Source organism: Cavia porcellus, unplaced genomic scaffold (genome assembly GCF_034190915.1).
Source record: "Cavia porcellus strain 051 isolate PalLab524CR breed Dunkin Hartley unplaced genomic scaffold, mCavPor4.1 scaffold_11, whole genome shotgun sequence".
Taxonomy (NCBI): Eukaryota; Metazoa; Chordata; class Mammalia; order Rodentia; family Caviidae; genus Cavia; species Cavia porcellus.
In genome coordinates, this window is record NW_026947494.1 from 71,565,473 (window position 1) to 71,578,516 (window position 13,044).

Here is a 13,044-nt window from a genome sequence, read left to right on the forward strand (position 1 = left end):
TTAGGGAAAAGAAAGTCCAGTTTGGCTAACCAGCCTCAGGTGGTTGGGGTGTTGAGAGACCTCAGATGCGGGATACTGCTGGGCACTGCCCCGCCTCATGGCCCTGTGCTCTTCACTGGCCATCACAGACCGTCATCTTCTTCCTGATGCCCCAAAACCTTCTTTATGTCTACAGCACAGAGGCAACATTGCCTAGTAAAGTCTATGGCTCTACCCTATTGCAGAATGTTGGGTAATTTTGAGTGGCTGTGACTGAGTTTCCCTGAGGGGTGCCGGAGTAGAGCTGTCTTCATGTTGTTATCTTAATTAGGCGCAGAAATGCACTTTGAGATCCAGGGACATAAAGAGAGGATAACATCTTTTTAGTGAAGTTGACTTGTTCAGTGAATACATTTGTGCTAAAGAAGTGAACCACACCCTTTTGTAAAGATTGATTAAATTAGGACTATGTAGGCTCAGGGCCAGTGGCTTCCTGAAGAATTTATAGCCCATTATAATACTGATGGGTGAAACTGTAAAATTGAAAAATGGATTTTAATATTTTAAAGACTCTTTTACTCCATATAATAGTTTGTAAAACTCACAAAATTTAATATAATAATTTTATGTAGAAAAAAGTTTTAAAGCAGCTATAACTGAACTTTATACTTAAAAGAAAAACAGTCAGAAAAGTTCTTTAATTCATTGTGAGCAGTATGATTTTTAAAATTTAATTTTTTTATTTTTATTTATTTATTTTTTTTTGTCTTTTTTCCTTTTTATTGGTACCGGGGATCGAACTCACGACCGCCTGCTTGCAAGGCAGGTACTTATGCCGCTGAGCTAAATCCTCAGCCCCCTAATTTTTTTAATTTTAAAGAGAAAAAAAATAAAATAACTTCAAAACACAACAATTAGGGAGTAACAATGGTATATACATTGCTTTTTGCTTTCAAATCAGTTATTCTGAAATCTGCATTTGATTTTCTGAAGAATGCTAGCAGTATAATTTATTTATGTCCCTCTGTGTGATGTACATTTCTTGCAGAATGCACATACTGATAAATTAATGAAGCTATAATTAATTTATTTACCAAAATGATGACTTGAATTCACATTGATACGAGTATATTTTTGTTGTTACTGATTTTATGCTTCACAGCCATTAAATTATGACATTTTCTCATTGAAGAACATTTATTTTCCTTCTGTAGAGGGAAAGCAGGAGTGGGTAGGGCAGTCAGCTAAAGAAAGGAGGCTCGCACAGCTCAACTCAAGAAAGGGGGTTTTAGTCTCTCAGACAGAGGTTGCGTACAAGGGGTCAGGCTTGGTGTCTTCCTGATTTTCACCTTCCTGGAAATGAGATAATGCATCAGAGGACTATTCTTAGCAGCCCTAAGTTTTGTAATTATTGAAATTCAGATTAAATAGTGAGCATTTTATAGTGTGTTCTGGCAGTTTAACCTATGAGTAATTCTTTCTGTTTTTCTCCTTTTTTTTATGGTACTGGGTATTGAGCCTAACATGACTAACACTTGCTCATGAATTAAAAAATGGAGGACATGTCAATAAAAGCTACCTATTAGGGTGATAAAAATGGTTCTTGCCATCATTAATTTTAATTTTTTATGAGTCATTACTCTGTAGGTCAGGTTTTTTGTTCTAATGAGTAGTCTCTTCGTCTGTTATGTATATAATTTTCTTCTGAAGGATATTTATTATAGTCTTCTGACCTTTCGTGTCAGAGGCTGCTGACCTTGGGCTGTCATTTCGTGTTTTAGGGCCATTTTGGTACCTGATGCCAGCCATTTCTAGACTTTGTAGGTGCCCTGGGTTTGAGCTGGTTTTCTCCTGAATGGCTTCTCCCTCCTCTAAGACATCTGACACTCATGTCTCAGCTCTGTGCATTCCCTCTGTCTCCTTCCCACCGTCCAAAGATTTGTCTACACCTCTTCCTTGCTTTGATGTTTGTCCAGGTTGCTTTGGTCTTTGGGATTTACAATTTAAAGACACTTTTATTCGTATGTCAGTGCTGTTTAGGAAGGAAGCAAAATAAACATGCAGAATTTAGCTGGTATAGGGGCGCATGGCTGTCATCCCAGCACTTCAGGGACTGGAGCAAGGGATTGCCACAGTTCAGGACACCCTAAAGTACACAGGGGGACCCTGCCTCAGAACAGGGGAAGGCTGGGACTGCTCTCATTGACAGAAGCGCCTGCCTTGCAAGCGTGAGGTTGTGAGTTTGATTCTTGGTAACAAAAACAAAAGCAAAAAAGCCAGTATATGAAATCCCTACATTTAATGTATCTTCCTGACATACTGGAACTTCCAGATCCATTTCCAGTCATTCACTCATATATATGTGTGTGTGGGGTGTGTTTGTTTGTTTCTGTTGTTATTTGTTTTTGTTTTGCTTTTATCTTGCTATGTAGCCCAGGCTGGCCTTGAACTCAGTATGTAGCCCAGCTCAGGGCAGTTCTCCTGCCTCAGCCTCCAAAGTGCTGGGATGTACCACCATGGTATGTACCACCATGCCTGGCAAACTCCTATATATTTTTTTTTTTATTTAAGGAGAAAAAAAAAACAGAAAAAGGGTACAGGTAATACAAAATTTAAAAAATAAACAGTAAGAAATCACTAGTTAATAGATTACATATTCTCATCTTAGAAATAGTTGTTCAAGTTACAAAATTAAAGCATATAAAGTGGAATTTCAAACAGTGAGAGTGCAAACAGTTTTCTTCAATGATCCAAAAAACACTCAGTTAATATGGTTATCTATCTTATACACTCAAACATATATGCAGTTATACCTTTTAGAGCACTTTCTTTTCTTTTCTTTTGTACAATGACAATTACACATTTTGGGTTTTATTACTCCCACAGTTCTTATTACTTTTTTTTGAAGAGAGTAAAACCAAATGCGACATGTCAGAACAGAGTCAAATCAAAAGGATGGACATAATAGATAATGTAAAAACAAAATACAAGGTGATCAACAATGGTTACCATACTGCCTCTTGCTATTTTAAGAAGAATTGCCAGTTATAATAAAATTGAACAAAACAGTAAAGAATAAAACCAAAGCATTGGAGACATTACAGGACTTTAAAAGAAGATAATAGTCAACCAGAATGGGCGTCATAATGAATATTATTGTCTTCACAGTTGTTGCCTATACTTTCGAACTTGGTACTATCAAGCAAAGCAGAATAGGGGAAATCAGTCAAAACAAGATGGTGAGGGCAATACAGGATTTCAAATCAAGTTAATAGGAAATCAAACTAGGTTACCATAATGTATCCTGCTATTTTTTTATTTATTTTTCCCTTAATTAAAAAGATAAAAATAAAAAAGTAAATAATTTTTAAAAAGGAGGGGATTGAGATAAGAGAGGGCATAACAACAGAACAGCGCAGGTCAAAACATAACCATTTAAGCAAAATAATGTTTCAACACAAGATATCCTGACCACAGAGTCTCTTTCCTTGAAATCTTTGAGTATAACTTCATATACTGTAACACCTAAATATCGAGACACTATAAACCCATTCAAGAGAATGACATTATTACAGGGAATTTAGAACCAGTTAACAGAAAATGAACAATGGTTTCTGTATAATCTCCTTGTCTATAAAAGTTTTTGCTTATATTATCATATATAATAAAATCCAGTAAGATATAACCTTTTAAGACAAATGGAGGCAGAAGAATAAAAGTTTGATGGGACTTCAAAACAAGATGATACTAAATCAGCACTAGCTATTTTGATGTCTTGTTTTCTCCAAAATAGCTGTTCCTACCATCTGATCTTCTCTGCCTCATTTCTGTTGAGCTCTTTTTCTGTCGTTTGTTGTCAGTTTGTCTTCTTCATTTTGCTTTCTGCTCCATTCATTGTGGCCTCTCTGCCACTATTTCTGGAATCTTGGTATTTTCCTTTTTTAGAATATCCTGCAGTATTCTCTGTAGAGTTGAATTGGTGTTTGCACATTCCCCTAGTTCCTCTTTATCCTGGAAGCACCTTGTTTTTCCATCAATTTCTAGGGACAGTTGTGCAGGATATACCAGTCTTGGCTGGAGGTTATTGTTTTTCAAAGCTTGAATTATTTTCCCCCACGCTCTTCGTGATTTGATGGTTTGTGCTGAGAAGTCTGCTGTAATTCTGATGGGTGTTACCTTGTAAGTGATCTGTTTCTTGTCTCTGATGGCTTTTAATATTCTGTTCTTATATTGGATTTCTGGAATTTTGATTATTATATGCCTGGATGTAGCTCTGTTTGGGTTGTAGGTGGCTGGGGTCCTGTATGCCTCATACATCTGAGTATCTTTACCATTTGCTAAATTAGGGAAATTCTCTTGGATTATTTCTGTGAATAGCTTTTGTAGTCCATTTGTTTGTATCCCTACTTCTTCTTTTATGTTCTTAATTCTTTTTTTTTTTTTTTTTGGTCTTTTTCATTTTTATTGGTACCAGGGATTGAACTCATGACTGCCTGCTTGTAAGGCAGGTGCTTATGCCGCTGAGCTAAATCCCCAGCCCCTATGTTCTTAATTCTTAAGTTATAGATCCTCTTATCTTCTTCTAGCCTTTGTATTGTTGCTGTTTGTTTGTTTGTTTTTATTTTTAAGAAGTTTTTCATTTCATGCTCCCATATACAAATCTGCACTCTAGTTCAGATAATCTATCCTTAGTTTCTTTCAAGCTGTTATGCCAATTTTTGATAGAGTTTTTAGTTTCCTGGTAATCTCTTTGAACCTGCTTCACGTATTCTATGTTTTCTCTATTTTGTCCATCAAACAATTTTCCCCTTTTTTTCTGTTCTTTCATTCCACCATCTGTTTTTTCTTGGGTGATGCTTAGCATTTCTCTAACTATTCTACTTATATCTTGCTTCAGGACATTAATAACTTCATTCCTGAACTCGTCTATGAGGCTCTGGAGACAGCGCTTTATGTATATTGGTGCCATGTCTGATATTGCATGTTTCTCAGGATTGGGAGCCGAGGACCCTTTCTTGTTGCTTCCTCTTCCCATATTTTTTGTTCCTTTTATACAAGCATATATAGGAGTCCCAGTTTCTTTCTTTGTAGGTTACGGTTTGTTTGAATTGGGCCAGCTAAGTGTTCCCACCCACTGCAGTGTACTAGGGAGACACAGACCTGGGCAGCCTATGCTGGGCCCGCCCCTCCAGGTCAACCTACCAAAGGCTTCACTGCTAGGGTGCACCTCCAGGCGCTGGGACCTGGTTTGGGCTAGCTTATTGGGTCTTAGTCAGCGGCATCACCCAAGCCAGGCACTCCCCACCAATCCCGCTTGAGAGGGGAATATGTGACTGAAGTCACTGCAGCGCCCTGTTCCTGCTAGTCTGCCTGGTCCCAGTATGTCCTTTGCTGAAGCCTCCTACTCTATGGAAGGGTCCCTGATCTGCTCACTCACCACAGGTCGATGCAGGGCTCCCAGCCAGTCCCACTCTCAATTCCATTCACTGCTTCCCACTCTCAGAGCTTTCGCGCCTCTCTCCTTGCTGTGCTGATTGGGACTCAGCAGCGGCTGCAGGAAATATAAATCGTGGCTTCCAGTGGCGCGGGCCCCAGCTTCTGCGCTGAGACCTTATCTGTTCCTGTTATATCACCAGGATTGCGTTTCCAGTTGGTTTCTCTTAGTCTAGTTTGTTCTGGGTCAGCAAAGTATATCTCCCCTTGCTTAGGACTTCTCGCCTGGCACCATTCCTGGTTTTTAAGTGTGGTTTCTCAGAGAGCCTCCAAAGCTGCTGCTATCTATCCGCCATGTTCTCCCAGAAGTCAAACTCCTATATTTTTGATGAGAGTTTTTACCCCATTGCTCTAGGTACTGTATGTTTCCTAGTCCTTACCATAAAATAATCAATTCACTCACTTTCACTTGTTTGTCATGTATTTGTTTCTGTGGACTTAAATCTCAACCTGTCATTGTCTTACTGCCTTATTTTTAGCAGTGTAAAGTGCTTGGAACATAAGGAATTACAATCCCGCCTCATTCCACTCAGTTTCCTCATTTTAATTATATTTTTTATTTTAAAAAGGCTAAAACAAAACAGAACAGAACAAAGCAGATCAGAACAAAACAATGCAAGTGACACAGGATTTTAAAGCAAGACAACAGGAGATATACAGTGGTTGCCATAATGTCTCTTGTTTTCTTCGAAATAGTTGTCCATATATTCACACACAATGAATTCAAACAAAACAAAATACTGTACAACTGATCGAAACAGAAGAATGAAAGCATTACAGGCCTTCAGAACCAGACAATAGAAAAATCCATCGTTACCATAACATCTCTTGTTCTCTTCAAAATAACTGTCCATGACTTCATATATATTTAAGTTAAATAATACTGCACAGACTAAAACCACTCTAAACAAAGAATAAAACCATTACTGGACTTCACAGCATGATGATAGGAAATCAGCAGTGGATACCATAGTGTCTGTTTTTCTTCAAAGTAGCTGTTGATACCATCACACGCAATACAAGCAATTCTTGTAAACTCTAGAAGTTATAGGTATGTATAAGCCCATACATGTACATCTGTCCTTTCTGTATGAGAGGGAAAACCAAAACAAAACAAATTACTATAAAAACAAGAAACAAACAAAAAGAAAAACCAGTAACCAAGAGCCCCAAAAAGTGACGATGTAGGTATCCAAAGCAAGGTGGCAGGTCCTGATTTTACTTGTTAAACACCATTGTGTACAGAGTTAGCTGGGTTTTGTCCAGAGACTCCTTGGCCCAGTGTCCCACAGGTGCGTGGTCTTTTGGGTGTAACAAGGTGAACTGAAATCACCACAGGACAGGTGGCTGATGGGAAAAGGGTGGGAAAGCCTGGTGTGGTGATTAGGGGAAACAGGTGAAGAAAACTCCACAACTGGGAGAAGGCAGAAGTCACATTTTACCTAGGTGGGATTTCTGTGAAGGAGTTGGTCTTCCACTTGGTGAATGATTTAAGTGGCCATTTGACCTCCGAGGCAGGTGTACCTCCTCCCCGACTTGGCACACAAGTAATTGTTAAATTAGGGAATGGGAAAGCACTTGGGGGTCAAATGCTTTGAACGATGGGCCTGCTTATGCGTTCTGAAAACTGAAAGAAAGTGTTTTCTTCCACATCTAGGTTTTCCTTGTTGCTGCTTAACTTGGAGGAATACTACTTTGAACAGCACACAGCCCATCACGTTCAGCACCGGGGCAGTGGTGAGGACCGGTGAGCCAGCACTCTGGGAGCCTAACCCACAGACAGACTCTCTAACCAGGGTGCAGGGAAGGCAGGCATCCGGAGGGCGTCGCCCTCTTAGTTCTCGTAGGAGAGTGGGTAGGAGAGTGGGAAGAAGAATGGGTTTGGAAGTTGCTGTCAGAACTTCCAAACTATATTTTAAAATCCAATCCATTTTTAAAATCCAATATTTTTTAAAACAATCGTTTTAAGCCTCTGAGATTGCTGGAAGGCTTTGTTCTGGGTCACCTTTTTGTTCTTTTATCCCTTCTGAAGTTAGGCAGTGAACTCTACTCTTTATCATTAGGGTTGTGGTGTTACAAAGTAATAATCTTAAGTCACAAGACTGGTATGAAAGCAGCATTTTCAAAATGAATAAATAATGCGATTTTGAATTTGAGGTAAAATCTGATTTCTTCCCGTTTCACGATTACTAGTTACTATAATAAAACAGATTGTTCTTTTAATCTTGCCTTTTGAAGCAGTGTACAAAAGTAATTATTGAAGTGTTTTGTTTTCTTTATAAAAATTTTACTTCAGGGTCACTAAATTGCTGATAAATAAAGTTCTTTATTCACAAATTCTAGCTAATCAGGAGAGAAGGAATAGTAAAATTTTAATCCTAGTAAAATGATGGATCCACCCTAGTGCTCAGCACACTCAGCCTTTTGGGCAAACCTGACCTGCCGTTTGTTCTTGTCTGTAAAATTTTATTAATAGTGAAGAGCTTCAAATAGATTAGATTAATTGGTCACATGTAAATTTCAAACAAGTTAAAATATAAAATACACACTAAAACCGTATACGCTATCAAAATACATTTGTTCAATTACAGGGAGAAGTGTTTTTAAAAGGACATAATCAAATGGATGCACATGACCTCGTGTATCGCACGGTTCCTCGTGTATGAGAAACTCTTTATAAATAAAAAGCAAAATAAAATTTAGAGAACAGGAAGTAGGGAGATGAATCTTTCTCAAATGGGGGGCAAAAGGTGGATAGAGGAGAAGGGAAGGGAGGGAAAAGGAATTAAATGTGTTGTGTATGTCCACCAGCTCACACAAGAAATTGATTATTCCACTTCTTCAAATTGGAAATTATTCCAATACTTCAAATATAAATCCAAAGAAAACAAAAACAAAAAAAGGATTGAGAGATAAGTGGGATGGGGAGGGAAGGAGAGAAAGAGCATTGAAAACAGAATTAAGATGGTTATGTACAGGTGCCGGCTTCTACAAGGACCATAAACCATCTGTGTGAGACGCGTGTGCTAATAAAGCGTACAAAGGTTTAGTGAGGACGTAGCCACGCCCCTTGTTTGCATACTGCGTGTGACTGACTTCCCTACCACAGGAGAGATGCGGGGTTGTCATAGACACCGTGTGGCCTGCAAAATCAAAGACCTCTAATCGGGACGGTCATCTTCAGTGGCTGCTAAAACTGTTAAGTAAGAGGCTGCTGAAAAATGTTATAACGCACATATGAAAATTGATACCACTGGAATTCTCTGGTGCCTGCTGAGGGGAAGGTAACACATGTGCCTTTCCTTGGAAGTGTTTTTGTCAGAAGATTAACCTATAATCTGATCAAGTCTTTTAGTCTTGGTGATAATCTAGAGAAATTGTGTGAGTACGAAGATACGGAGATGATTTAGCAAAATTCACGGGATGGGAAAATTATTTCCCAGTAAGAGCTGTGAGGCACCTACCAACTGATTTTAATATGGACTTGGATTTTGATTGGAGCAAACTGTGAAAACACATCAAGTAGAAAAAAATGGAATACTGTATACTTAATCACATTAAATTAATATTTATAGTCATATTTTGGTCCTGGGGACAGGACCACTGAGTAACAGCCACAACCCAAGTTTGTCTTTTTAAGTTACTGTTAGGTAAGTGTGACTGTTAAAAAAGTGAATTAACTTAACATGAATAAATGGTACGAAATTTCTAAAATCTTTCAAGGAAAAGTTATAACTAATCAGGACTTTCAGCATGATGAGCCTTGTCATCCATTTAGTGCATATATATTCAGTGCATATATCTTGAAGATAGAAAGTTTAAATGACTATTTTTTATTTTAAAGAGAAAGAAGATAAAAATAGCAATGAAACAGTTTCAAAACAGGCTAGCAGCATAGTTACAATGATTAGTGCACTGTGTATTGTCTGCATAGTTATTCAGAACAGAAGACATGGGCGTGCTGTCTACTCCAAACAATATCAACACAACCCTTTCTTTTCATGAACTATGATAAACTAGCTTGTGCGTACACATAGATTTTTCTTTCTCCTTTTCTTCCTTTCCCTTTCCCTCACCATAGTTTGTCCTTTTTTCTTTGAAAGGCTTCCCAATTCACAATATCTGTTGTGCATTTTTGATCTTATTTACTCGTTCAGTTTCTCACATGAGTGAGACAGTACATTGTTTACACGTGTCTGATTTATTCCACTCATCAGGTGGTCTCTTTATTAAATGGTGCTGGATAGACTGGCTTTCCATACACTAAGACTAAGGCTAGATCCGTGCTATCACCATGTGCTAAACTATAGTCAGAATGGATCAAAAATAATAAATATTAAAATAGAAACCTTACATTGGAAGAAAAAATAGATCTCAGAGACACAGGTATCAACAGAGACTTCATGAACAAAACCCAGACTGTGAAAGAATCAACAAATGAGATCTCACCTTATTAAAAAGCCTTGCACAACAACAAAAAAAAAATCACCAAGAGAATGAAAAAGCAACCCCCAGAGTGGGAAAAAATTATAGCCAGTTGCCCCACAGACGAAGGACTTACATCCAGAACGTAGAAAGGATGGAAAAAAATCAGACCCCCCAAATTCAAAGGCCCAATCCAAAAATAGGTACTGATGTGAATACACATTTCTCAGATGAAGAAGTACAGATGGCAAATAAATACATGAAAGAGTGTTTAACATCATTGGTCATTTGACAGATGCAAATTAAAACAACACTGAGATTCCGTCTCACCCCAGAAAAAATAGCTGTCATCAAAAAGTCAACCAGTAACAAATGCTGGAGGGGCTGTGGGGAAAAAGGAACCATTATTCTCTGTTGATGGGAGTGTAAACTGGTGCAATCACTGTGGAAATCAATGTGGAGATTCCACAAAAAACTAGGATTCTGTCCCGTTTGACCTAGCTATTCCCCTTCTAGTTATCTTCCCAGAATTAAAAACATCATACTACAGTGACATATATGCATCCATGTTTACAGCAGCACAATTTTTAATAACTAAATCTTGGAAACAACCCAAATACCCAATAACCAAGGAATGGATAAAAATGATGTTTTTTATATAATGGAGTACTATTGAGTCATAAATAAGGAAAAACTGGAGACTTATATAAGTAAATGGATGCAACTTGTGGAAACAGTTCAATAAAAACAGGAAGGTTTATTACTCAGGAGAGCGGATGAAAGAAGAGACCTTCTCAAACTAAGACTGGGCTTCTTCATGTAGTGTTTTTTTGGGTAGTTTAAGTTTTCAAGCAATAGACTATAAAGTATAGCAGGATTCAGATACACAGTTTTTCCCAGTATATTCCTGTCCCTCCTTAATGCCAGCCTTATGGATCCCCAAGTCTTCAGACCCTGCATCCCTTATACAGAATGGGGTAGTGTTCGCTCATCATGTACTCATATCATCTCGTCTGCTTTAAATCATCTCTAAATTACCTGTGAAGCCTAACACAATGACCACACAGACCTTCATGGAATCAGTGTAGTACCTGGTAGATGGCAAGTTTAAGTCTTGCTTTTTGGAACTCTCTGGAATTATTTATAAATATATTTGATCTGAGATTGGTTGAATGTATGGAATCAGAACCTTAGAGATGGGAAGCTGATTACAGTTGAGGGAGGGTAGAGCCCGGGGACGAACAGAGGAAGAGAGTTCACCGGGGCACCACAGGATGGAGAGAGAAAAAGTCCAGATGTTACCTAAGTAATTTTGAAGAACCTGAGACCTGGAAACTGCCACTTTTAGACTAAATGTATTCATAGAAACTGATCTCAGAGTGACTTTTTTAATAGTCTTGTTCTGGTGTCTGCTAACCTACATTCTGAGTGCATAATAAGCAGTTGTCTTGGTTTGATCATGATAAAGTCATCTAATCAATAAAAGAAAATAAATTATGTAGGTTTTTGTTCACTTCAGGCAAGTGACACATTTTGGCTAAAACTAACAACTGCCTCTGGAATGCTCAAGAGTGATATACAAGTTATTGGAGACATGTAAATGTTGCAAAAAAGTATGAAGATGATAGTCTATAACTGATTTATTACACATTTTGGTAGGAGCCAGATCATCCCTAAAGGTGCTTATCATGTGGTAGGTTTTTCCTGAATTTCTCCATATCCCTGAATCACCGCTGAAACTATTTTGTGTGCTAAACTCAAATTTCAAAATTTTTCTATGATTTTAAGAAAAAAATCCCTTTACCTAATCAATTTTAGAAGTTTCTTATAGTTTTATGAATAGTTTTTCCTCATGTAGAGAATTAACAGCCAACATAATTTGCCAGCGATAGATAAATTCAGCATCATTATCTTTTCTGGTCCTAAGTTTCCTTTATAGAGTAACTGAGGACCAAACGAGGTAACAGATATAGTGTGTGTGACCCAAGGTCCAGAAAATCAGAGCAATATTATAATATATGCAGCCTTCTCTGACCTCAAGGGAGGCAAACATAACAGGAATTTTTTTTTTCCTTTCCAGTCACACCCTTCTTTCTAGCTGTTGAGTGGTTGTGTTTTTATTGTCTTAGTAACTGACTTTCTAGTTAAAGAACATCATGATTCTTCTCTGACTGCTACATTCTTCTTTGATTCCTAGGAAAATCAGAGGCTCCTTAAAAATATGTTCAAAATCAGTGATTTTTGAACCAGATGCAACATCCCAGCCCATTATGAAGGTAAATGCATTATAAATCTGAACAGAAACATTCCTGTTTTATGTACATTGTACTTTTGCTTATTTTTGTAATCTCTCTTAATGTTATCCAGATTCCTTTAAGAGACTGTATAAAAATAGGAAAGCATGAAGAAAACACAGCCAATAGACACCCTGCCAAGTATGTCATTTTCACCAACGGTTTAATTTTCTTGCACCCAAAAGATGTTTTGTAACTGATTATTTTTATCTGCATTTTAGGGCAAAATGTGCAGGGATTTCACTTATTTTTAGTCAGGTAAGAAGCACCTAGTTAAAAAATATTTTTCCTTACGTGTGTGTGTGTGTCTTAATTTTTTTTTTCACTTGATGAAATTATTTGTAGAGATCTCAAATGACGATCTTGGGAATAAATATTTAAATGATTATAAAATGTAATCAATAAGAAGTAAATATATAAAATAGATGTGGTCTCCAGTGCGATCCTTACTGTTCATTAAATATGCAGTACCAGTGGTTTCTGTCCTTGGGATCTCTGGCCACATAGGAAGGCTGAGAGGCAGGGATGGCAGTTCTGTTGTAGCCTCTTAGTTGTTTAGAGGCCAGCAGCAGGCCACTTAAATGGCATCAGCCTGACCTGGGTCCATCTCGTGCACTCTGTCAGTAGATTTTACTATTTCATGATCTTACTCTTCAGTTCCTGTGTCTTGGAAGGAAGAGGTACTTTTTGAGTTGAAAGTAGTTTCCATTATAAAAACTACCCATTTTAATAACTTTGAGCTTAAAAATAAAGCTCCCAGGCTTTCCCACCTACTTGTTGTAGTTTGTAGAAGAGCTCTCAAATCAAACCAGTTCAAGCTTTGTGTGGTGGCAGTATCGTGGTCTGATTTCAA

The 13,044-nt window shown here is 37.8% G+C and overlaps 1 protein-coding gene across 4 annotated transcripts in view; it reads left to right on the top strand.

Annotated features, from left to right (window-relative positions):
- The window catches only part of Nsmaf (neutral sphingomyelinase activation associated factor), a 59,948-nt gene that overhangs the window by 10,979 nt on the left and 35,925 nt on the right, over positions 1-13,044 (top strand). For 2 of the 4 annotated variants that reach the window (XR_010050593.1, XM_063258465.1), the window contains exons 2-5: positions 7,130-7,219; positions 12,095-12,173; positions 12,265-12,332; positions 12,413-12,449. Coding sequence is in view for 2 of the 4 variants with exons in the window: in XM_063258465.1 (XP_063114535.1) it covers positions 7,130-7,219; positions 12,095-12,173; positions 12,265-12,332; positions 12,413-12,449 (274 nt within the window). In the remaining 2 variants the exon portion in view is untranslated. Of the gene's footprint in view, positions 1-7,129; positions 7,220-12,094; positions 12,174-12,262; positions 12,333-12,412; positions 12,450-13,044 lie in introns of those variants that run through there. The other 2 variants (XM_063258466.1, XM_063258467.1) reach the window with 2 other exon arrangements.